Genomic DNA, 25,312 nt, shown 5'->3' with positions numbered 1-25,312 from the left:
CTAAGGAAATATATACCCAGGCCTGTAGGTTTGTTTTGGTGTGTGCCACACATGCACTCATGCACTTGTTGAGAACAGGGTGAAGGATGACTCATCTGACCATATAACGTTTTCCCACTGCACGGTAGACCAATGCCTGTGTTTTTTGCGTCACTTTACTTGTAAACATGCAATTTTAGGTGTAATAAGGGGTTTATACACTGCAATTTAACCAGAGTATCCCTCTCTGTGAGGCTCTCGACAGACAGTTCTTGATGAAACTGCCTGCTTACACCCTATATCGATAGTTGTAGTCTACCGATTGAGATGGTCTGAGATGTCTTGAGATGTCTTGCGTCTCAAACCAATGCTTGGATGTGGTCAGAGCATGTGCTTCCGACCACAGCTGCCCCCAGTTGATGACGTCTTTCCCTCAGACTTCCATGCTAACGTCACCTTAGCCACTGTTCCTTGTGAAACATCATCAAGTTGAGCAGTCTTCATTACTCAAAACCCCTGTCAAATTCAGCACAACAATCACCCCTCTCTCGAAGTCACAGAGATCCCTTCCTCTGGCAGTAAAAATAAGGGGGGGCTGGATCTGCCTGACATATTTATACATGACCCTAAGCATGATGGGATGTTAATTGCTTAATTAACTGAGGAACCACACCTGGGTTCGAGTACCTGCTGTCAATATACTTTGTATCACTCATTTGCTCGAGTGTTTCCTTTATTTTGGCTGTATGTTACCTGTATGTACTGTGTGCTGCCATATCAGACAGTGGTATTTGGGGCTGCAGGCCATTACCACCTACAGATCAGTACATCTAATCACTTTTATGGATGAACTTCTAATTACCTTGGACAATCAGACTCAAAACTAACCTACTATTGTGTTTGACAATGAACTTAAATGCTGCTTATACCTTTCAGAAGATTTGGAAAATCCAAAGGTTTCATTGTTAAAGCAACTGTGAAAAATGTCATTTGATTTTTCCTGATGCTAATTTTAGTGATACTGTGATACTAGTAATACTATTTTCTCCTCTCTTTTTGGTATTCATTTAATCAACTCTGTCCAAAAAACATCTCATAGGCGGTACAACATGAAGAACTCCACGAAAAAGCTACCTGTATCAAAAGCTGCCAGTGTCAACAGGATCTGTCAAAAAGTCAAAAAAGCCCAATGGCTTGTGCTTGCACCAGGTCCCCAAAACACATTTTTGGAGAAATAAATAAAAAGCAGAACAGAGTATATTGGTTGTGTGTCCCCTGTATTTTATTTACGACCAATTAAATATTTATTTCTAAAAAGATATTATCCCCAGGATGGTAAGAGATAATGTTTTTATGATTGTATTTAATCTAAAACCTGAGCTATGACTGTTCACTTGTAAAATGTAATCTTTTTAAATATGTTTAAATATGTTTCCCTTTCCATAACCAGAATATACTATTGATATTAACAGCCTTAAATGTGACTTCAAGCCCTTCTTGGAATCCAGGCATTTCTCAGAGGGACACACACACCCTCTCTTTCTCTCTTTCGATCACATGCACGCACACACACAAACACATACACCAACTTACAAACTTAGACAAAGGCTTTTCTCCACAGCTGAAATTTCCCATTTACAGCAGGTGTAGATGTCATGACCAGCAGACAGATGGACCAACATACAAACAGCCAGGCAAGCTGACAGACGGGCAGAGAGACAGATAGACAGACATAAGTACAGAGAGCCAGACAGACAGACAGACAGACGTACATATGGAAGGAAAACAAATTGTCAGACAAGCAAGGAGACAGACAAGCACTCACGTTGGCGCACATGGCTCAGAGTTGCAGGCTCTCTTCTTTTCCTTGGGCTTGCTCCTCTTGTCACAGAAGTGGTTGTACACCACAGAGTGATCAGCCTGCTTCTTACACACAACCTGCTGGATCTGAACCCCTGTAGGGAGGGCAGGAGAGGCCTGTCATCACACGCTGTCACACTAAATATCACAGAACAGACCAAGCACAGCGCTAAATGCAGGCAGGCATGACTGCAGTATCAGTGCAGACTGTGCAGGGCATTGTGTACCATGTAGTTTGGTTTGTGTAGCGTGCTGGCCCTGAACACAAACCCGCCTCGCTGTTATAAGTGTGCCCTACTAAGCTTACTTGCTTTGTGGACACAGATGTCAAATTTGGAGCATGGTAGAATAAATCATGTCTTATCAGGGAAGCGAATATGGATCATTAGCTCACAGAGACTCACACACACACACGCACACACACACATAGACAATGCATGCAGTTAACTTCAAACCCAGAGAGCAACTCCGTGCACTTTTGTTGCCCATAGGATCTGCACCACACCGTGTGTGTGTGTGTGTGTGTGTGTGTGCGTGTGTGTGTGTGTGTATGCGTGTGTGTGTGGAGCTCTGCTAAGACAACTGGACCCATCGCCAGGTAATTTCACCCCCACGCAGGATACTGCTGATGCGTGCCACTGATGCTAAATTCACGCTGGTAAACAGAAACGGGTAAAGCGTGAAAAGGAAGCCCCGCGTGCTGCCAGGCTCAGGAAGAGAGAGAGAACCTCCGGCACAGAGCGCAGAGCAGCGGGACCAGGCGGTGTAGTGCCAGACGTATCCACTCAGTGCATTGCGGTTCAAGGGGGGGTTGAAGCGGTAGTGGATCCCTGGGTTCTCCTCCCTCACCAGGACCTGCTCGGACAGACACATGTCAGTGACGCACCTCGCCCTCTCCCCTCAGCCCCGGCCCTGTCGCCTCCCTCCTTTTCTTTTGGATCTTTCTGGACGAAACATGCTCTCCAAAAAAAACACGCCGATAGAACCGGCAGCATATTCCAAAAACAGCACTAATGGAAAACATTTCTCGAAGCGCGGGACCGATCTGACTCACAGGCTCGATAACACAGCCACACAGAGCCGCTCTGACGCACAGCTCTGAGCCTTTACCATGACGATGAGGGACATGTTAGTGGGCCCCAGGGCCTCCAGGGTCTCGGGCTCGTCTGCGGGCCGGCGGTAGTGGAATGTGGTCCCGGCGATGTCGAACCTACGCGGTGTGTCAATGGTCAGCTTCCCGTTGATGAAGTACTGGTCCCCTTTGCTCTTCAGCACTGAGTCCAACAGGAGATAAGAGCATTGAGACACCAGCATATATCAACTAATCTGAGATTCCAGTCCACATGGTCAAGTGAATTGTTCCCTTTAAAATTTTGATTTAGTCAAAAAGAAAATAAAAACAGAGAGTTTGCTTGGTTGTACAAAGCCTTTAACAACCTGCCTTGTGATGGCAATTTATGATGTTCTTGGTATACTATTCAATATTTGTGGCAAATTAGGGTGTTCCCATTATACTGCTCAATATCTCTCATTTTTAATTTATCGACTAGTCAATATCTCTAGATTATATTTTATCTTTTGTCAGGAAAAATTTCAACAGATTCATTCATGTTGCTGTAGCTAAATGAAAATTGACAACATTCAGAGAACCACAAAAAGTGCCCTAGAAACAGCAGGCTTACCTATACGTAGGGTGTAATAGGCTATATTAATGTAGTTAATTATATTGATGGAGTTTTAGAATAGCCAAAAATCTGCTCTCTCACCCAAATAGTTGAGGGACACGTTGAGTTCCTGGATGTGTATGAATACTGATCCTTTTGGAATCCTGACCACCTCTTCATAACCTAGGGATACACATGTCACACGGGGAGGGGGAGGAATGGGTTTGGTGACAAACTGGAGGAGGAAAGACGAATAAGTGGAGTTTCACTCCACTGGTCTCTGATGGAATAACCAGAGCGCTCAAATTCCAACAGAATTCCTGGGGAACATTCTGCAGCTCTGCTAGCATACAGTGAACATGTTTGAAGCCAGGCTGAGCCGTCCAGCCAGCCACCACAGCCCAGGAAATATCTCCAACCCCGTAAAGAAAAGAAATAAATGAATAATGCTTTCCAATGCTGCGACCACTGAGGAAAGGAGAGGCCTCACTCCTGACCTCTAGCTGGAGCAGGAGTCGGCGCTGTGAGTAATTTCAGCAACCGAGCGATATACTTGTGGCTTTCTGTCGGGCAAAAAAAGGAGAGGTTTTTCTGTTAACAATCAAGGGCCTGTGCGGTAAACAGAGTCCTGAGGGAAGGAGGAATAAACCCCTGGCCCTCAACCCCAGAGTGACCTCACAGCCATGCCAGAGCCGGATACACTGGGAAAGAAAGAGAGAGAGGGAAAGAGAGGGAGAGAGAGGGAGAGGGAGGGAAGGAAAGACAGAGAAAGAGGGAGAGGGAAGGACAGAGAGAGGGAGGGGGGACAGGGAGAGAGACAGAGAATGGAGAAAGGAGAAGAACCAGAAGGGAAATAAGGGGAGAGAAAAGAGAAAATAAAAAGAAGGCACTACAGAAGAAATGAGATGATGGCTAGGGGTTATTTTTGTCTGCCAGGTCTGTTTTGGGACCTGAAACAAATCTGATCATGACAGGGCCTTGGCATGAGAGGTAGTATGCCCCCTTTTAAAAACAAACATAATCACAGAGATATAGACGATATGACTAAATATTAATCAGTCAAACGCTTTAAAATAGAGCGCAACTCAGCTCTGTGGCATTGGTTGGCAGCGCAACAAGGTTAGCATTACAGCTGGAACAATTGTTTCCAGAGTAGAGCATGCCAACCGCTTAACCTGCGCTCTGTCCAGCACAAGTTCCATCTACGACCCCCTGCCCTCACTCCTGCCCTGCCCTAACAGTGAGGGACTGAGGGGGGAAGGAAGCGGGAGGTACAAAAAAAGCAGACATGAGTAAGTGTTCTGCGGGGCGTAAATTACTCTGAGCTCAAAATACATGCGCCAGCTGTGTCTGAGCTGGGCACTGCGGTCCCCAAATGTGACCATGCGGGGAGGGTGTGTCCACTCTGAGGATTTGTGGGGGAGTTGCTGGCACGGATGCGGACTTGCCCAGAATAGGCCCGGCGTAGCATTCAGAGCGAGCAGCGGTCAGAGCCCTGGGGCCGCAGGCCGCACGTGTGCCTGCCATCAAGCCGCCCGGCCAAGTGAGCCCGACTCCGCCCCCTGCCACAGGTCTGGCAAACAGCTGACTCCCCACACGCAGCCATTCCAACAGGAGGCAGAGCTCATCAGATCATTATTATTAGACCATCTCCAGACCCCATCTTGGTTTCACAGTATACTACCCATGTCCCAGGGTGACTTTACCCACTGGCTGCTGAGTGCTCCTGGCTCCTCTGTACCAAAAGGATGAGAGACTTCTGGTGCTTCTGAAAAGCCCTGTGCTGGAGGATCAATGACCCTTAGTGACCCATTCCTGCACCCCAAAGCGGGGTGTGGAAGGTAAGAGACATGCGGTACGTTGTGACATAAGGGCAGTTTTGTCCCAGACTGAGAGCAGGGATGGCCGCTCCCTCTACCTCTCTGCGTCCTTGACCTGGGCAGTACAAGCATTCATGACTGAGAAGCAGTGCTGTCACATGTAATCATTTCTCTATCAAAACTTTCAACCACAGCTAGACCGATTTGACCCAAAGAAGTATGAAAATTAAACATAAGAGTGAGAAATTACCTTGGCACAGAGAGGAACCCTTGAAAATTGATTTTATGTGGAAAAATATCAGATAACTTCTACGGACATACAATGATTATAAATTACTTTTACAATGTCTGAGGTCCCCTCACATACACTGCAATAGTCCAACACACATCACTGCTTGCGTGTAAATCAAATGCACAAATGCATAGACACACCATGTAAATTTCCACCTCGCAATAACAACGTCTAGCTGTGGGAATTGAATATCAGTGACTCTCAGAAAAACAAAAAGAATGTCATAAAGGAACTCCCTTACGTTTTTTTTTTTTTATCACATTTCACAGTTTTGTTTTCAAATCATTTTTCCTGACTAATTGAAAGGCATGTTTTATTGGGGCCCATTATGTTTTCAGCGCAGGAGAGGCAGGAAGCCGGAGAAAACAGAGCGATCGGGGCTTTTAAAGAGCAGTTTCCTGCAGCCAAGGCCCGGGGTACGAAACAGTTCCCCCAGTGTTCAAGTTGAGAGGGGAACTCTGCAACCGCCCCCCCCCCCCCCGGGTCCCCCAGGACGCGCTCCAGACCAGCGTGCTCTCCACTTCTCCGCAGCCTGCAGGACCCTGCAGCCTCAGCCAAACCCGCTCACACCTGCATTTCCACTGATTTACACACGCGCACACATGCTGTGATTTATGACAGCAGGGCTAATCCGGACAGGATGAGGTAGACAGGCAGGCAGGGCAGTGAAAGGCCAGCAGGCAGGGCAGGATCTGCTTCAGAGGGGGAAATATTAGCCAGGCAGCGCCACAGACCGGGCGGAGGGGGCAGGGAGTGCGGAGGAGGGGGGTGGGGGTGGGGGCGCCGTGCCACCATTATCGCCCTGAACTTGAACTGTTGCTGGCCCATCTGAAGGGTCAGGGTGAAAATATTCCGGGCAACCCTCTGGGCTGGGAAACCGTGTCAACGGAATACCTCCTTCGGGCAGGGAGTCGTTGAAGACGCCGTCGATGGTCTCGCAGCTGCTGCCGTCGCCCCCGCAGACCCGGCAGCGGTCCTCTCGCACGTCCGAGCCAAGGATCCGGTCGCAACCTACGTGCTGCCAGCAGACAGCGAACACGGGTCAGAGAGCAGGAGGGCAGAGAGCACACACTCAGGGGACACAGACACAATGCACTGCTCTCTCTCAGGACACTGTCGGATGCAGGATTGATAACGCCTGCTACAGGAGATCCCCAGGCGCCATATTAAAAGGCTGCACTCAGCAACTAACATTAAAACTGTACAGAATTATTTAAGGTGCACTGATGCCGAAGGCTTCTTTTCTACAGCTGAGACCCTGTTTCTTGATGTAGTGTAAAAGAAGATTTTGATTAGCTAAAGTTTTGTGTATATTTAAAATTTATGCGTTCTTTGGGTGATTATTGCACATGCTTGAAGCTGTTCAATACGAACCCAATATAGTCCTTTGTGATTATAAAACCAACTTTTATTCTCATCAGTGGGCTCACAGATTTTCAGGACCTAATGTTAAGAATTATGTAAAACTCAAATGTGAAACCCATTTACCAAGGTAATGGGTTGGTAAGTCCACACTTGTTTGAGGCATGGATTTTTAAAGCAGGTCTGTTGAGCTGGGACCATGCTGCGGGTGTGCTTGGAACACGTGTTCTAGAAGCCTGCTAAATGCCATGTGTTCCCAAGCCCACCTCACACCACAAATCAAACCTGTACTGACTTCAACTAAACCAGGATGGGCTACAGGCAACCCTTTTGATTTTTCTGTGCGCTGTCTTCTACCTTTTCTATGCACCATAAACATGAGGCCTCTGAAGATGAAAAAGAGTCAAAGAGGGAGAGAGAGAGAGGGAGAGGGATGGAGTGAGAGAGAATGAGGGAGTGGGTAGAGTGAAAGAGTGCGAGAGAGAGAGGGAGAGAGTAATGGATTGAGAGAATGAGAGGGAATGGGATAGAGTGAGAGAGGGGGGAGAGAAGGATGGGGTGAGACAGAATGAGAGAGAGAGGGATAGAGTGAGAGAATGAGAGAGAGAAAGAGGGATGGAGAGGGAGTGTGCTCTAATCCGGTCCAGCTGGCCAGCACAGATCAGACAGCAGTACTGCAGGGTCACTGAGTTCCCTCTCCACGCAGTACAGAGAGCTGAGCTGTTGATAAACAGACTCCTTCCACTGGAAGAATGCCGCAACTCCCACTTAAGCCCCCCCCCCCCCCCCCCAAAAGCACTTAAGAAAAAAAAAATGCTAAACAAAACAAAGGAGAACAGAGATTGCTGTTGGAGCTGCTAATGAAAGCCAGTTATGCTCCATGTAGCAACAGAAAACCCACAAAACAACTCGTCAGATTTTCTGCGGTTTTGTGTCAATCATGTGAACGCTTTTGTTTTTCCTGCTCCCTTCCTCTCCACATCTTTCTTTTCCTGACAGACTTTTCAACTGTCCAAAAACAACTACGGGGGGAAAATACTGCTTTTTTGGTATGAGCCCTGTAATCTGAAATGTACTTTGATTCACAAAAGCTGAGTCTGTGACGCTGTGGAGGTGGAGCGAGAGATAACTAGGGGAGGGACAGCCTTGTGCGTTTTGGCAGGGGGGCAGATGGATGCGCGCGTCCCTCTGCGTATCGGACTGCGTCTGTGCCGAGCTGTCTCCCCACCTTGCACTCTCCGTTGACGCAGACGTCCAAAGAATCCTCTCGGCAAGGAGTTCCGTCCACCACGGCCGGGGCCCGCTCCGTATAGAAGTTGTATCCCTCTGCCAGGCAGTTGAGGGAACAGGACTTCACCCCCCCTGCAGGCAGGCAGAGCCAGGTAGGGGTGGGGACAGAAACAAAAACATGTAGAGACATACTGGAATACTTTACCTGAAACAGTACCATTCAGTTTATAAAATGCTTTTATTAATGAATTTTCAGCGCCATTTTGTATGTACAGGCAGTAAGACGACTGAATGCCAGGAGAGCAGCTGTAGAATTGGCACAGCATCTCTAGCCCCTGGGCAAGGCTGTTGACCATTTCACACACTGCACACAGTTTTTACACACACAAAAGTTTCACATTTTTTATTTGCCCCTAACACGCCCAGCCATGTTCGCTCACTGTGTGCTCCGCATCGCTGAATTATAAAATGCAAATAAAAAGGAGAAAACTAATTGCTACGTCCTTCCTCCCTTTTAACACATCCAGCAATGCCCACATGCACTGTACGCTTCTTGGTGGGGGAAGACGGAAGAGAAACCCAATCACACAAAACGTTTCCCTCAATTATGACACAACACCATCGGGCTCGCTAATGTCTCTGACGGCCGCGCATGGTATTTTAATGGGCCTTTCGTTTTTATGTGAGACATTGTTAGTTTGTTCTCCCACAGCTGCTCGGGACATGGGTGCCAAGGCAGGGAGGGGGAGGTGGGGAGAGGGGGAGAAAGAGAGAGAAAGAGAGAGTGGAGGGTCCAAGAGGGGAGAGCACATTTTGGAAGGCTGGCTGCAAGGGAACAAGCAGCTGAATGTGATTACAGCCCCCCTCAAGCTCCCCAAACCCCCCTCCATACACACAGTCTACTCCCTCTGACCCCCTTCTGTCGTCCCTCCACCACCCCACGCCTGGGACTGATCAGAGCTGCTGGTTTCCAGTTTTTGGCCCAAAGAAAGCCACAGAGGGGTCAACAGCACAGAAGAGAAAAAACTTATTTTTTTACAGCAAAGTATCAGGAAAAGTGCAGCTCTCAGCAAATTCCTGGGGAACCTGGAATGCGGTAATCCTGCAAAGTCACACAACAGACAAAAAAGATGGAGAGTGAAAAGAAAGAGACAGAGAGAGAGAGAGAGAGGGAGGGAGGGGGAGGCACGGGGAGTATTTGTGCACAAACAGGTGTGTTCATTAATTCCACATTAGAGTGGATCACAGCACTCGTACTGAGCGCTCTCGCTGACTGACAGGGGCCATTAACGTTACTGCCACAGCACTACCATTTTCAATTCCAGCACATCTCCCACTGCCTGCTCCGAGGCACCAGGAGTAAAATAAGGGGATCTACTTCCAGGATGCAGAAACATACAGAACAGGCACCAATGGCTTGTCCGTATCCCCCCCCCATCTTCACATCTAAGGTTGCAGCGTGTCTATGACTCCATGCTTTGTTCCAGTTGCCATGCCTAGCCCTGGCCTGTCACCAGTCATGTGAGTCAGAGAACAAGGTGATAATGGGGTCTTAATCTCCTCCCTGTGCACTTGTACCAGCTAACAGCCAGATCTGGGCTGGGATTTTCCACTGGATCTCACAGGGAGTCTCCCTTTCAGCCATGTCTGTTCTAAGTGCCACTGCAGGAAACCACACACCTTCCCTCACCCACTGACAGAGGCTCGGTAGTGTGGGCTAAAGGCCAGGACAGACAGGGCTGGCTATAGGTGACTGGATGTCTGCCCCTGAAAATCCGCCTGCTCAGTGCTGTGAGTTAATCATGAACAGGCGTAGACTGCAGCAACCCCGTTGATTCTACACGTAGAACCTCGGTTGGCTCAGACCTTTGAACCAATTAGAGAACGGGGGGTGTGGCTTATGGACAATTTGAGTTTGGACAATGATGGCCGCAAACACAGTACAGGCAGGGCCTTCCGCAGTCGCTATTCAAACAGGAAGGGGAACACCCCGGAACAATTCTAAAATTGGACTGGAAGCAAGCATGCATGGGCAAGCGAATGTTACAGTTAAATTACCTCCCTCTGAGCTCTTTCCAAAGACATCTTGTGCATTACTTTGCTTTCTCTATTATTGCCCTGCGCTGCTGGTGTAAGCCCTGTCCACCCCGTGTACCATACAGGATGGTAGTTAGTCACAAATTATCTCTAGTCCTGGCTCTCGAAGACCCTTGGAGGTGGTGTGTAGAGGCTGATATTCCATCACCAGCTTCAGACCCCACACTCTTTCTGGTTATCATTTTCCTCACAGTGCCCTTAAGGGCCACAACACAACTTTAACCACGCTTTAGGGGATCCATAACACCCAACACATATACAAGCTGAGATACCATAGGATATGACTTTAATCGTACTTGACCGTGTCAGAATGTGCTCGTAACAGAAAGCCCACATTTGTACAATGAAACTACAGGAAGAGGGTGAAATGGAAACTCTCACTCCCAGTTTGCTGTTCTCCAGCCAGGCTGAGGGCCAAGTCAAGGGGGGCTGGGACAGAGAGGGACGGGGGGTGAGGGAAGGCTGACTGTGGAGTTTATTGGAAGGAGTGCAAAAATGTGAATGGCTCACGCCTCTGAAAAAATAAATAAGCCAGTAAGAAATGCTGAGTGCTTTTTTTATGAACTGTCCTTGGCTGTCTGAGTGGAGGGAGGCCGCCTGCTCTAGGTGTCTGAGCGAGGAGCAAGCGAGGGGTGGGCAGAGTAAGAGGGAAAGAGAAACAGAAGAATGGAGAGAAGCAGGAGAGACAGACATGGAGGAAGAGAGAGGGGCAGAGAGACAGATACAGGAAGACAGAAAGAGTGAAGGAGAGAAGGAGAATGGGGGCTGGGACGTGTAATCTGGCCCTAACACAGTGCAGACCGTGGCAGGGCTCATATTTTCACAGCTGCGAGGGATTTCCATTGTAAAATCAGCTGACTTGATGAAAGGAGCACTTGTTGCCTGGAGTTGGAAAGGGCCCCTCTGTAAGCCATTATGTTATTGGACTCATAGATTAAAGGCAGTTATGTCGTCGAAAGTATTTATCTTTCGCGTCCAGCTCCGCGCTCATCAGGCGGAGGAATTCTAGCTGGAGATTCTGGGAGCAGGCTGTCCCGGGCCAGCATATGGGAGCCAGACCGGAGAGTGTCTGCAGCTCTCCCTTCCCGTCCCTCTCTGGGCCCGGAGCCCCAGCCCAGCAAGGGACCCAGCTCTCTGGAAGCACGCACTACCTCTGCATTCCTCCCGCCATGTTATACTCCTGCGAGTGACAGGTGTGGCCTCTCGGCTATCAGCTTTCTCCATTTATGGCGTTCCAGCGCTTCCCGTTGAAATCCACGAAGCACACGCACCGCGGCTGCGGCAACATCCGCACGCTTCCCGAGTTAGTGATGCTGGCACCATGGGTACAGCGGGATCTCTGCTCTCACCTCCTCTGTAAGGTTTCCAGGTGTAGAATTTCCCCCGGAAAGGCACACTGTCGAAGTCGGAGCACTGAATCTCCCGGAAGTCTTGAGAGCCGGCGGGGCACTCCTGAGGCACAGAGAGGAACTGTGACTAATCTGTCCGTCAATCCATAACCCCTCCCCCCCCCACAGCCACCAACATTGAAAAGCTGCAAGGAAGAGCCAAAATCCTCACTGGGTCAAGAGAGGCTCTTCCTACCACAGTGAGCCCTCAGCCAAATTTATCTGAGATCTTTTACTTTTCCCTGGTTTCTCTTTTAAATCAGTAAACCTGGAGCGGTTCACAAGGCAAAAGACTTAGTCATTAAGTAATGGTTTTGGAGACTGTAACTTGGTAGCCTTGAAAAGGCTGTTGTTAATTAGTTCAGTCTTGCATCAAATTCGTGCCACACAGAACACTTGCTCCAGGTGGAAGCGCTACAAAAAAAAGGCATTTAGATTCGCTGTATTCATAAGGAGCTGAATTAGCAGTCACAGCTTCACCACTCACATCAATATTGCAGGATCTGAATCGCTTCCTCTCTCCCAGACAATACTTTCCACCAATTGTTGGCCTGAAACCAGAAAAGGAAAGGCAAATCACATCTGAGTACAATTTAACAATAACTCCCAATCACACAGCTATTAATTCTCAGCCATGGCTTTGTTTTTCCACCCTATTTAAATGTATTTTTTTCTGTCTTCTCATTACTGATATGTCTGAATCAATCCTATCAACTTTTCAACAAATAAGGTAAACAAAAAATTGCTTTCACAAATATTCTTATGGTAAAATACTTATTCAGTGTTATTGTCATACTGGCAAAAGTATCAGACAAAGAAAACGTCAATAAAATCATTGTAACTGTTCTTATCTCATTGTCTTTGAAATAAATGTAAATATTGAATGAAATGAATGAACGCAAGAATGGTTTCGGTACATGATGAATGCAGTGTTCAGGAACAGTGTTATTGGATTAATTCTTGTAATTAATAATTAAGCCTTGTAATTAATAATTAGCCAAATTACAATGCTAAAATACAGATTAAGACCAAAGTCACTGGACCCCAAAAACTAGTTTTCATTGAAGGATTGAAGTGAGAACAATAACCTTTTTAAGTAAATATATCAAATCGAGAAAGATTTCCTTATAGCCTGTGACAAAGAAGTCAAACAGATGCATTTCAAAATCCAAGTGAGTTTTCCATCCCACAAGCAAATAAGAAATCAGGGAAACCTCAGACCATGTGGGCCCAAATTTGGTGATCTGATTAAGCCACACCCCTCTTCCTGTCCCATTGCCCACCTGGGGCTGTCACAGTGCCGGATGGAGGAGGAGACCCCTCCCCCACAGGTGCGGCTGCACTCCTCCCATGGTGACCAGGGACCCCATCCTCCATCCACACCCTCTGGTCGTGTCCCAAAGGCCACACACACTCTCTTGTAGCACCACTGCCAATGGAAGACAGGCAAAGACAGAGTGACGGTCATATCCTCAATTCACAGAGGGGGCTTGATGTGCCCCTGCTACTGAGCACCACAGTGTGGTCCGGCATGACCGTAAGCTCACACCGAGGTCTACTTTTTGTTGTTGGTTCACATATTATTCACATACGGTTCACATTCAAGCCCAAGTACCACACACAGGCAATCTTTTTATTGAGGCAAACATTGAAAAAAACAAACATGAGCAAATCAATGGCAGCCATCAATAACAGTTTCTGCTTGCACTTACCCAGTTTCTTACTGGTGCAAGATAGACAGATCCCATAATTCACCCCCTTTTTCTGGCGATAATAGTGAAGCCCGGTACTTACTCCTTTCTCAATGGTGTTGGTCTGACAGATGGTTCCTTCCGCAGCGGGGATGCTACTGGTGATGCAGCGGTTGCTCTTGCTCATGCACCACAGCTCACTGCACACCTCCTGGGGACGTGCAAGACACACGTCAGCACCCACCTGCTGCCCCCATTACCCTCAAGGACCACACATGCCGCCTTCCAACTACGCACTCACCCATACCGGGCCATAGCAGAGCTTGCATGGTGTGAGGGGTCTTACGGTGAACCCTGCGCTGTCTGCTTCCTTTTAGCCTGCATGCTGCATCGGTGATTAATTACCCAGCCTCTGTCCTTAGTGAGATGTTAAGTACTCCATAAAGGCCTAAACAATGCTGTGTCTGTTTGTCATTATAATTTGACATAATGTCATGGATTTTGAGTCACACCCCAGCTAATAAAACATACAACACACAGAGGTTATGTTCTGCACAACATGCGTGAGAGTCTTTGTTCAGCAACACTCAGATAAGCAGCGGTGTCCGGGGGGAGGGGAGTAAAGCTAGAGCAAAGAGAGACCGAGCAGCGGCTGCCTGCCCTGGTCTGAGAAGCAGAGAGGAGAGGATGGAGTGTAAAGCGGGAAGCAGGAGCTGTGGACAGAGTGCGCTTGTTTGAGCGAAGAGGTGATAAAGGTGAGTACCCCGTATTTACACTGGCGAGACTTCACTCCATACTGGAAGCGACACTGCTCGTCGGCGTCGTAGGCCTGGCCCGGCGCCGTGGTGGGGTACACAAACTCCTGCTTCGGGGGAACGTTGTTGAGGCATGAGCCCAGGCCTGAACTGTGGGCAGTCAAAAGGGCAGGGGGGGGGAAGTGAAGAGCTATTAACACTGGGTCAGAAGCTTCCCCTATAATATCTACCTATGTCAATCTATTATATCATGAAGTCAATCAACATTCAGTTATCTGTCCCGCTCAGCCTCATGGCTGTTGTCTCACTCCAGGAAGTTGGTGATGTAGTCCCGGCTGCAGGCGGACCAGACAAAGGGGTTGGTCTTCATGGTGATGTGAGCTGCCATCAGCTTTGCCGTTTCTTGGCTGCGGGCGCCACATGTGTTGCCCACGCCGTCGTGATTCATCCCAAACCTGCCAGGGGTAGAGGACAGGCAGGGTCATGGTGCTGACTGTGGGAGTGCCAGGCTGCTGGTCTCACCTACTCTCTCATGTCATTCCCTCTTCCTTTTCTCTTCTCCTCTAAAACCTGTCACCCACTGCCCTACTTTGGACATTCCCTGAGAGTTCACAGTCAGTTAGTCAGTTTAGTCTATACAAAAAGTCAATTTTTCTATTCCTGAAGATTGATACCAAGTAATGCTCTACATTGGAAAAAAGGGGGAAAAATACCACAGAATCACCTTTCATTGGAACAGATGGAGAATTTGATGTACAATACATGTTAGTTCCAGTCTATTATATACTATATTTTATTCTGGGATATTTAATTACATTCATGTATATATCTGTAACTAAAGCAGTGTGGTTTTCCTGCAGTATATCTTTGAATAAAGCAAAGAACCATGGAAAGAAGCTACAAAGATGTACTCAGCACAAGTTGAAGTGGACCAAGAACCAAGAACGATATACCACTACACTCGTAACTTGTTCCACTGGAATATAAATAGCATATGACTCAATTTAAAAAAATAAAGCTTTTAACACGTTCTCAATTGCTGGAAATTACTCATAGAGGTTGTTACATAAGCTTGTTGCTCAGTGCTACTCTCATCGTAGCGCAATCTCAAAAGTGTACTTTAGTTCTGCTCAGGTAAGGGGTTGGAGAAGGGGAGGTTCTGCTCTGAAGCTGTCAGATAAGGTCTGAAAGGTAAAGTCAGCAGGAGGAGGTTCAGTGATAGTGGCAGGGGTGTCCTGATAAAATGAGGGGAATAAGATGCAGGGGAGGGGTGTCAGAGACGGAGCAGTGGGACTCACGTGTGTCCAATCTCATGAGCAATGGTGAAAGCGGTTGCCAGACCGATGTCCTCATTAATGCTACAACTCCTTTCTGGTTCACACATTCCCCCGACTGGAGCCAGACCTACGAGACATACATTGTCAAAACACACACGGATAACCCAATACACATAATCCAAGTGAACACGTAATCCATCTATTATACTCTGCTTAGTCTATGATATGTTATACTATTTTTATACTATTCTATGTTACGCTACTTTTAATCTATATAAAAGGCAACACTGTGTCACAGGATGAAAAGCAGAAGTGGCCAATCCCAAAAGCAAAAGGGTGTAACGGGAGGAAGCTGAGAGTTGTTGAACTCTTACACATTGTCACAATGCAAGTTAAAATCAGGCCTGTTTCCTTAAACCCTGCCCCACCCTTGGTCCAGGGTTATATATAGTTTCACCCCAAAACACAGTGCTTTTTAACAAGTGATTAGTGTATGTCCAAGATTTCCCCTCTCTTGGGGCCTGCTGCTTTTACCGTAGGTCCTACCTAGGGTTCCACACGGCTTGTTCTTATAGATGCAGATGTCGTACCTGAGAGCAGCGAGAAAAGATAAACCAATCATCTAACACTCATGAGCACACTATAACACTCTCTCTCTTCCTCACACACACACACACACACACACACACACTCCAGCCTCAGACACTGGGGCCATCCGGCAGAATGATAACTCCTGAACAATGGCAGGAAGTGAAAGACGACAATGACAGTGTCCTTCAAGCTCAAGTTTTTCCACCCTGTTGATAAAGACCTTCATATAAATGCAGCCCACACAGGGCCCAGGCCCAGGGTACTTTTATGGAGGTATATTTAAAGATGACTGAAAACAAAACGGGAACCAGATCCCACATCTGCATCTGCTGGTGATGAAAGCTACCCAGCACACTGTGCTTATTTCCCCACAAGCATGCCTCTGCCAGGATCTGCCGAGACGTTGCTGCTGCTGAAGTGAGCTCCTAGAACATAGGGGCCCTACATCATGGTGTGCTGAGCTGCACACAGCACCTCCAGACCAACTCCGAGCTGTCAGACTCCAGACGGCTTTGCCTGTCCCACATTCTTCTCTCCCTCTCCAAAACGCTCGCTGTCCAGATGCTCAGTTGAGCAGAACAGTCGAGGTTTGGGCGCTCCAGACAAGACGAGACACAAATGCGCAACTACGCACGCTTGGCAAAAAAAAAAAAAAAAAGCAGCAAGGAAATATTTTATGAACTCAGAAAGGCAGTCCACCAAGCTTAAAAGTTTGGATCATTAATTATAAAAATACAAACAGGAACTGTTCAGGGGCTGCAACTTCTATGGTGGACCCCTTACTGGTGCCTTTCTGCTATCTAGTGGTAAAATAAAGGTACTGTAGTACTTTTGGGGAAGCCGCCCACTCAGTCAGTTAGTCAGTACCCAGGAGACACTTCCATTACTACGGACTGCTTAGTCAAAGCTAGAAAAGGGCTTGACAAACATGGACAATGTTAGCCTAACGTGCATCTTAACTGAGTGCTCTCTAAATTCAAGGATAGCCGTGCTGTAGAAATAATTGAATATTTTTTACCTGTCTTTAGATGTACAGGAAACAGCTGAATGGCACGTGCACACGCATTCCCACACACACACTCACATCGCAGGCTGACCTTGTGATGAGCACAGCAGTATCGTGGTGGGCGATGCCGTTGTCAGGGATGGCGTTGCCATTGCCATTGCGGTTCTGTATAGATTTCTGCCATTTACAGAAGCTGTCCAGGGACTTGCCTGCGTGGTGATTTATCTCTAAGGTAGGCTAATAAGGGAAGAGAAGGGATCTCAACTCAGTCTGCCATATGGATTGCGTTATGTACACAACATACTACATGAATTGAGGAGTGTCATGAAAAAAAACAAAATATTCCACATATTCATTTTTTACAAGAAATCCCTGCACTGACACCAGTGGACTCACACTCAACAATTATGTTGATATACTTTTCATTCCATTGCTAAGCTGTAGGACACTAAATCAAAAAATGTGACAACCCATAGCCTACTCGTTGTAGGGTTAAACTAGGCTTTCCCACTCAAAAACTTCACATCCAAAAAAAGATATTTTTGAGAAAGTCTTCAATCAAAATGCTCATTGGAAAGAGGGCCAGAAATCACAGGTAGAAGGAAGATTCATTGGTGGGACTGGATTCTGGCTCTCTGCCGCGGCGCTCTGACCCTGCATTAGCACGCCCTTGGCCACTAGGTGACTTTACTGAGGACAGAGGTGCTCCCTGCCATTCCCAGCCCTGGCAGCAGGGCGAGAATGCTTTCTTGGCCACAGCTGGGTTATACGCGTAACACAGGAATGCACATTGTGACATAACTAGTTATTATCTCATCCCACAATCCCTCATCTCTCGGCTCGGTTTTATGTTTTGTTTTCCAAGGGCCGTTTTCAGCTGGAAACTGCAGACCGCTTTGGGAGGCTGTTTTTGGTTCCATCCCAGCTGCGCTGCGCTGAGACACTGAGCTGCACCAGGCCCTGCGCGCCGGGTTCGACTGATCCCAGAGTCCCCACCTCGTTTTTATTTTTAACTGCCGATGATTCATAAACACACTTAATAAGCAGCTGTAATTCCTCTACCCCAAAACCGCATGCAACCCTCTAGTACACTTTTAGCCATCCTGAGGAGGCTTTTTAAGCCCATATTACAACAGTATGTAATTCAAACCTGTGGTGTCAGTCTGCCCGCAGGTCCCTTTCAGCTGCGTTTAACATGGCAGATGGAAGCGGAGCACATGACGGAAGATGGATTTTGGTTACCAGGCAGCAGGTGGAAAGAACAGTGTCCTACAGTTATGCGCTCCCGCTCCCTTTATATTTAACTGTTTTATTTTTATACCCAATTTGCAGGGTCCAAATGTGCGTCATAGCAACAGCCTGAGAGGTCACAAGTAACAACAAGTGCAGTCATGGCTTGGCTGGCTGGCACGCCCCGCACTCCACCACCACAAACAGCTAGGCTTACGAGGACCGTCTCCGCAGGGAACGAGGAAGGAAGAACACTCCAGCCAATAATTCAACAAACAAGGAGAGCATTGAGGCTGACCAGGAGCTATTCCGAGCAAGATCTGAGTGCAGCGCAGAACAGCGGCAAGCGGCTTAATCTGGGCAAAGACACACCTCTACAGGGCCAGTACAGCGTGTGCCGGACCTGGACAGGGTGTGTGGAGCTTGAGTAGGGTGCGCGCCACAACGCTTTTTACCTGGTCCTCTGTGAGCAGGATGAGGCGGGTCACCACAATGTTCACTGCGTTCCCCAGGCTAGAATCCTGGAACAGTTTGGCAACCTGACCTCCAGGGAAACAAGAAAAGACCAGTCTTAAAAAGAGCCTCCCCACTACTGCTGCTTTGCAAAATCCCTGCTAATGACCCATAACACAGCTACTCTAATTTGAGGTTTTTTGACGTGCACTGTTTGTTTAAATCTTCTAAGAGCGGAAGCAGGCCAAAGAGGTGTCACTCTGAGGTGATAAAAAGAGCAAAACCCTTCATTAAACACATTCCAGGGGTGTAGATCCACTGGGTATTTTTACTGTCAAGCAGAGTGTGGAGTGATTTCCTCTCTCGCTAATACAGGATTACAGTGCGCTAATGCTGTAAAAGCCTTCAGGTGGAAACTAAGCCACTGTCATCTAGGAAATGACTGAGACTGGGACACAGCAGAGTGAACGATTGTCACTGAGGCCCCAAGTCCAAGGAGCATGCTGTCGGCTGCAACTGCAGCCCGGGTCCGAGTCAAGGTGAAACTTACAATATTCATGACGGCGAGAATGTACTGCTCGATGTCACGTCGGCCATGGTAGCCCACCATCATCTTGTCTGCCACCACTAGCGTCTCCACGTAGCGCTCCCGGCTAACTGACCGCTTAAGGGGCAGCTGCCCGCGCCCCATCTGGTTGGGCGAGGTTTTCAGCGTGCGCTGCCACCAGGCCATGCCCTTGGCCGGCTTCTCATCTGTAAGGTGGTCAGGTTTGGTAAACTTCAATGCACTTCACACAAACACGAAGCTAATGCTGCACCAACTGCATGGAGGTGTTTCAAAAAGCACCACAAGCCTCATTCTTTACATGGAAGGGTGAATTGGTTTCAAAAACCTTTAAGTTTGTAGATGGAGGCTAATTAAAGAATAAAGAATTTAATTTTTTGTTTTAGGATATATGCCATGGAAATAATACAGTATATAAGTAATTTCATAAATAAATACAACGTGAAACTAATGCCATTATTCAAGCAATAAAAACATGAAAATAATATGTTTATGCCTACATTACTACTAAGTAGTACAAATAGGATTATATAAATATATCAATATACATAATTTACTATCATATAATCTTTTTGAGATTACACGCAGCAGCATTTCACATAAACTTAAGGCATCCTTTAGTCCATGTGACCCCTACATGACCCTTACCAATGACCCCACAGGACTGGTCCATGTACTGGTGTCGAAGGGATGACCTCTTGTATACCACATGAGGGCGCCCCTCCCTCTCAGCCACACTGGTCAAGTTGTCAGCTGGAGTTAGTGGCTCTATGAAGTATTCCTCATCCCCGGACACTATTACCCCCTGCTGGAGGAGCCAGGAAACGACAGGTGAGCAGGGCTTTGCTTCAACAGACCAGTAGTGATGTTAAGACAGCCAGTCAGACAGAAAGCAACACTCTCGCAGTCAACTCAATTACAGCAACACTGCTGGAAGCCTCTGTCTCATTGTCCTCACATGATTTATTTGTGTTCCTTGACTACCTAAGAATCCCTGAAAAGGTAATTGTATTATTCTCTCAGACTACCCACTGAAAAAAAGATGCAGAGGGAAGATAATTCAATGTGAATGTGAATTCAAGAGGATCTCAACATAAACATGGCGATACAACACTTCCACACTTCTACTGATTAAACCCTCTGAGCAGCAGCCTCCAGGCTCAATGCACTTGCTGTTTCCCTCTCCTGTTCTCTATAGCACAGTTTCAAAGTGCACATAATCCTATAATGCATTTAGTGATGCCCCTGTGGACACAATGAATTCCCTGTTGAATTAAGATATGCTATTCTGCCCACAAGTAATTATCTACAGAGTTTATTAACGCTTTTGTGCACACATTTAATCCTCTGCTGTATTTACGCATGTTATTATGTGCCCAATTAATCCAGAGCTGTGACTGGCAGGACTATTACCATAAGTGATCTGCTTTCGTGCCCAGCTGCCCATAATGCATGGGCCCTATACCCCCAGAGGCTTTTAATCAGTCAAGCTTACAATTAACACCCAGTACAACAATGGCTGCTCATGACAAAACTATAACTTGTGATAAAATAAGCAGCTGTTGAGAGCAGAGACTGACTTCATAATCGCTGTTTACGCAGGTGTGCTTCTGGTATGGGCCCAGAACAGGCAAAGGCCCCAAATGCCAAAGGGCATTACTTTAAACTAAAATACATCATTAAGATTCACAACACCTGTTTTTTTTTCGGGGGGGAGGGTTATTAGGGGAGGCTGGTGGGTGGGCAATCAGAGCTGCAGGAATCAACATGCACTTGACTGCAGGTGCACACTCCAGGCTCCGCCCACCGTCTGAGCACATCCCTCCCTCGAGAATGAGATCATATTGCATAACCCAAAGCAGATCTCCGGTCCAGATACAGTCCTGAGCAGGGTCAGGGTGGCGGTGCTTACCAGGCCGTTGCAGTTGCTGAGGGCCACCTTGCTGGAGTGGACCTGGTGCTGCAGGTGTCCCACATAGTGGCAGTGAGGGGAGTAGGGGTGGCTCCAGGCCAGGCGGCCGCTCCTCCAGTACTCCACACGGAACTGATCTGAGAGCAGCCCCTCGTGCAGCGTCAGGTTGAGCAGGAAGTTGGTGCGTGGCGTGGAGAGCTGGTAGTACAGCTGCGTGTCCTCGGGCTGGCTGTCCGCGCTGCGGCGGCGGCGGCGGTGGTGGTGCGGGCCGTCTCCTCGGAGCCCTTCCCCACCCAGCGCCTCGCCCTCGGGCCCCACGCGCACCGGGATGGCGATCTCGTACTGACCCAGGCTGGACAGAAAGTCAGCTGCAGACACACGGGACAAACACTCAGGGACGGAGCTCAGTGGCCCACAGCAGAAACGCTTCTTCACTTTAGCGGCGGGATAACACCGCTGCCACCGCTCTCCCATAGAAATTCTGTGAGTCCAGTTTTCCATTTGTTTCCACATGAGAGAACATAGCATACAGCCCCCCCGACTGAACTGGCCCTTCTCATTCCTAGCATTATTACCATTATTATCATGATTCCAAAGGTTACAGAAAATCTAGAGTTCACTTCAAGACACTTCAGGGTTTTTCAGTTCATGCAATCATTCCCAAGGCCAAGGCCATCTCTATGGAAACCCTGAAATCGTATACTTCCTGTCTCCGGCAGCGGGGCCGGAGATTTAGTGTCCAAACATCGAGCACTAAACACTGTGCTTACAGGGGAAAGGTCAACACCCATGTGTGCAGTTTCTTCCAGCTTTCCCCCTCGCTTTCGGAGACGCAGCCCTTCCCATGAGTAAGCAGCTCCGGATTAGGGCTGCTGCTATGCGCTGAGGTGCAGGCCTGCTGTTTACATGGCCAAGCCAGCTAAAATAAACAGCAAGCAAAGTACTGCTCCCCCTTCAAGATCCTGCAGCAAGCTGTTATGGGCTGAAATCTGAGCCGTGCGCTGTTCGTTCATTTACGCAAATATCAAAAAAATTCCTTCGGAATTAGAAAAAAAGAATTACTTTTACTTGTGGACTAATGCAAATAAAACGGTTCTACTGCAGAGAAACCTAATGGAGAAAAGATGCCTGAATAACAGCACTCAAGGAGGTTGTAAAAGTGTGTTTTAGATAGATGTTTCAAACATTTGGTAGCACTTAGTACAGTCCTATTAGCAAAAATGTAAGTCTCCCCCGACTGCCCCCGACACCCAACAGCACAGCTGCTCACCCAGACTCCCTCCCCCAGCTGCTTGTCAAAGGGAACTGTAATCTGCCAGACACAGCCACCTGATAAGGCTATCTCATTAGTGAGTGTGGAGCTGCCATTGAGTATTCCTTACCCAGCGCTTTCATCAATTGCCCCCCACCATGACAAACCCCCCCCACCCCTCCAAACCATGCAGGGTCTGTTGGCTGTGCTGGCCTGTACTCTGCACCATGCAGGTTCACTCAAAGCTCACAACACTCACAGCTGATACCGGGGACCCATCAACATGCCGCCTGCCTCTGAGGCTCCCCTGTTTGCTTCACGCAGTTTTGTTCCTCCATGACAGCATGCTAGACAGAGCGGGCAGAGGTGGGGGCGAGGTCTCCCAGGGCCGCGGAGGGGAGGGGAGATGGCAGAGCGCGCCACACGTGTTGAACGCTAGCCCCTCCACCGAGCGTTACCCAACGCTCTCCCTCACGGCACAAAACCAAAACCCTCCCGAGACCCCAACACACGGCAGAAACATCTGCTGGGCATCACACCCTGTCACACGCAGGCCGAGATAAAGGCAATAAAAAAACACTCGAGTCACAATTCCAGCAGGGCCGCTCCCCTCTGCCTGATCAAGGGGTCTGGATGTGTTTGATCTCTTGTTTAATCATCATTAAGGTGGAAGACAATATCTTCACCAATAAAACAAATAATGAAAGACAGACACCCATAAAACATACATGAAATACTCACCTTTCATAAAATAAACTGCCATCAACCTCCGCCTGGGGTTGTGTTTATTTAAGGTTTTGAGGAGAGAGGCACCATTAATTAGCCCTTTTAAAAAGAGCAGAAAATGAGAAGAGTGGCCGCTTTTACTGTACTGTTCCCAGAGAAATGAAGCTGTGGCGAGAGCTACTTCTTTCTCTCCCCAGATGTGCAACAGCTGTCTGCAGTCTGCAATGCGGAGAGCCCAGGAAAGGAGTGCTCTCCCCCATGCCAGGCCTAAAGTCACTCTTTCTTGAGCGATTGCCATGGTCACTATAGGGCTCTGTCAGCTATTCCACCATGGCCGACATACCCTCTCCTCCTTTGTCCCTGCAGTTCTGCTCATTTCAGTGCCTGTTTCTGAAGAAATCAGCGGTTGAATTAGAAGACTGAACCTTAGTGGTTCAGCTCAGGGGAAAAGCTATACATACACATGGTGCAGAGATTTAATAACGGCACACATAGCTAGATGACTTAATGCCACTAACATGATGGCTTACCTCATTATTCGATTATTTAAGGGAGAAAAATAGCCACCCTCCAGCTCCAACTACGCCATGTCTGCATATTTGTCTTCTTCACTTTTTAAATAAATACAATGAGGCCAGCCAAATATGCTCAGCAACTTGTCACAAGCTACAACAGCAGATGCAAAGTGTTTCATATCCTCTGCAATTTACCCTTTATTTAATTTAACTTTAATTCAGTTTTAATCGGAAGTGATTTAAAGGGGTTACGATTCTCTGTGACATACAAACCCACGTCTGGCTCAAATCAATCTAAACGGAATGAGAAACGGACTGTATGTGAGCAGCCCATATGATAGACTAATGGCAGTAAACCTGTTTTGAATTAATGCAATATATCTGTTTAAAATATACACAAATATATTCATCTATTAATACTGTACGGTCAGGTGCAGTGCATGCTCAGTGTAAATAAACTCAAGATAATCTCTGCATGTCAATCCACCCACTGAGCTACACACATGCTTATCGAGATGTCCCCTTCCTGTGAGATCACACCCCACCTCACAGCCTAAAGGCCCAATCTGCAAGTCACATAATGCCCACTGCCTTCTCGCTGATACAGTACACAATCCATGAAATCTGTCACAGTGCGGACCCCACAAGATCAGACTCGTACACAAGTAATCAGAAAAAAAAAAACAACTCTTCCGCAAAAAAACCCCTACAAGTTGGTTTGCAACCTTATGGCCACGCTTATTTCACCTCTAGTGTTCCTCAGACAGAACATGATAAATGGACTTTGACTGTGGGGATGTATAATTCTGTGGGTTAAAGGGAACATAAAGATTGTGCCGAGCTGTGTGCAGAGGGCTTTACCCGCATAGAATATTCCCATAGAATAACAGGGATTAAATGTACATGGTTGATGTTATTCTTCTACATACAACGCTGCGTATGTCCAATGTCTTTCTATCAGACCTCCATTGGACAGAACAACCTGAAATAGGGACTCTTTGTAAGTGATAAATTCACAGGCCCGCGGTGGTGTTAAAGGAAGCTGTGTCACTGGCTATTGGAAACAGATGACTTTGCGAGTGCAGAGGTTAAGCACCACAAAGACACAATGCAGTGCCTTGTTCTGCCAGACAAGTAATGGACACAGCAGGGCACAGAAAAAACGCTCCTACGAGAGCCGAGGTGCAATTATGTTAGCCCTCGCTCCTACCAGGAGGCACGCAGTCTTTCTGGCTGATTTGTAAGCGGGGTTCAGGTTCATGAGTTACTGGCCACTTAAGCGCTGCCCCGGGGAGGGGGACAGCGGGGCGTAGAGTCACCCCGTCTGCAGGGCTCCGTCCTGTCAGCAGCGTACCAGCCACCGTTCCAGAGCAGTGTGGCTAATGGCAGGAACTGGCAGGGGCTCCTCTTAAACAGAGCGTAACCGCTGCAGACACTGTTCTTCAACAGCTTCTGTGGAGCATTCAGTGGAAATGACAGCTGTAAGTCTCCTTCCGCACCCCCCACCGCCCCTCCCCGCGAGAGAGAAGAGGACTCGTCCTCACCTTGCGACTGAGAGAACTTCTCAGCACTCAGACTTTCGGCAACCTCCATGGCAACCATGGCAAAGATGACAACGCTGGCCAAAGTCCTCCATACTGTTTCCAT

General features: G+C 47.7%; 1 protein-coding gene across 1 annotated transcript in view; it reads right to left on the bottom strand.

The window, feature by feature from the left end:
- adamts10 (ADAM metallopeptidase with thrombospondin type 1 motif, 10) overlaps window positions 1-25,312 on the bottom strand; it is a 29,995-nt gene extending 4,683 nt beyond the window's left edge. The window contains exons 1-20 of the mRNA XM_036521357.1: window positions 25,210-25,312; window positions 21,173-21,540; window positions 19,909-20,068; window positions 19,246-19,448; window positions 18,698-18,781; window positions 17,104-17,249; window positions 15,962-16,005; window positions 15,437-15,542; window positions 14,447-14,593; window positions 14,147-14,288; window positions 13,487-13,594; window positions 12,976-13,121; window positions 12,180-12,243; window positions 11,654-11,756; window positions 8,206-8,339; window positions 6,510-6,633; window positions 3,606-3,686; window positions 2,950-3,113; window positions 2,568-2,694; window positions 1,805-1,934 (exon numbers count right to left, since the gene is read on the bottom strand). Of these exons, the coding sequence (XP_036377250.1) occupies window positions 1,805-1,934; window positions 2,568-2,694; window positions 2,950-3,113; window positions 3,606-3,686; window positions 6,510-6,633; window positions 8,206-8,339; window positions 11,654-11,756; window positions 12,180-12,243; window positions 12,976-13,121; window positions 13,487-13,594; window positions 14,147-14,288; window positions 14,447-14,593; window positions 15,437-15,542; window positions 15,962-16,005; window positions 17,104-17,249; window positions 18,698-18,781; window positions 19,246-19,448; window positions 19,909-20,068; window positions 21,173-21,540; window positions 25,210-25,312 (2,684 nt within the window). The remainder of the gene's footprint in view (window positions 1-1,804; window positions 1,935-2,567; window positions 2,695-2,949; window positions 3,114-3,605; window positions 3,687-6,509; window positions 6,634-8,205; window positions 8,340-11,653; window positions 11,757-12,179; window positions 12,244-12,975; window positions 13,122-13,486; window positions 13,595-14,146; window positions 14,289-14,446; window positions 14,594-15,436; window positions 15,543-15,961; window positions 16,006-17,103; window positions 17,250-18,697; window positions 18,782-19,245; window positions 19,449-19,908; window positions 20,069-21,172; window positions 21,541-25,209) is intronic.

Source organism: Megalops cyprinoides, chromosome 2 (assembly GCF_013368585.1).
Source record: "Megalops cyprinoides isolate fMegCyp1 chromosome 2, fMegCyp1.pri, whole genome shotgun sequence".
Classification (NCBI taxonomy): domain Eukaryota; kingdom Metazoa; phylum Chordata; class Actinopteri; order Elopiformes; family Megalopidae; genus Megalops; species Megalops cyprinoides.
Note: the sequence above shows the minus strand (reverse complement) of the source record. Positions and strands in the feature narration are given on the sequence as shown.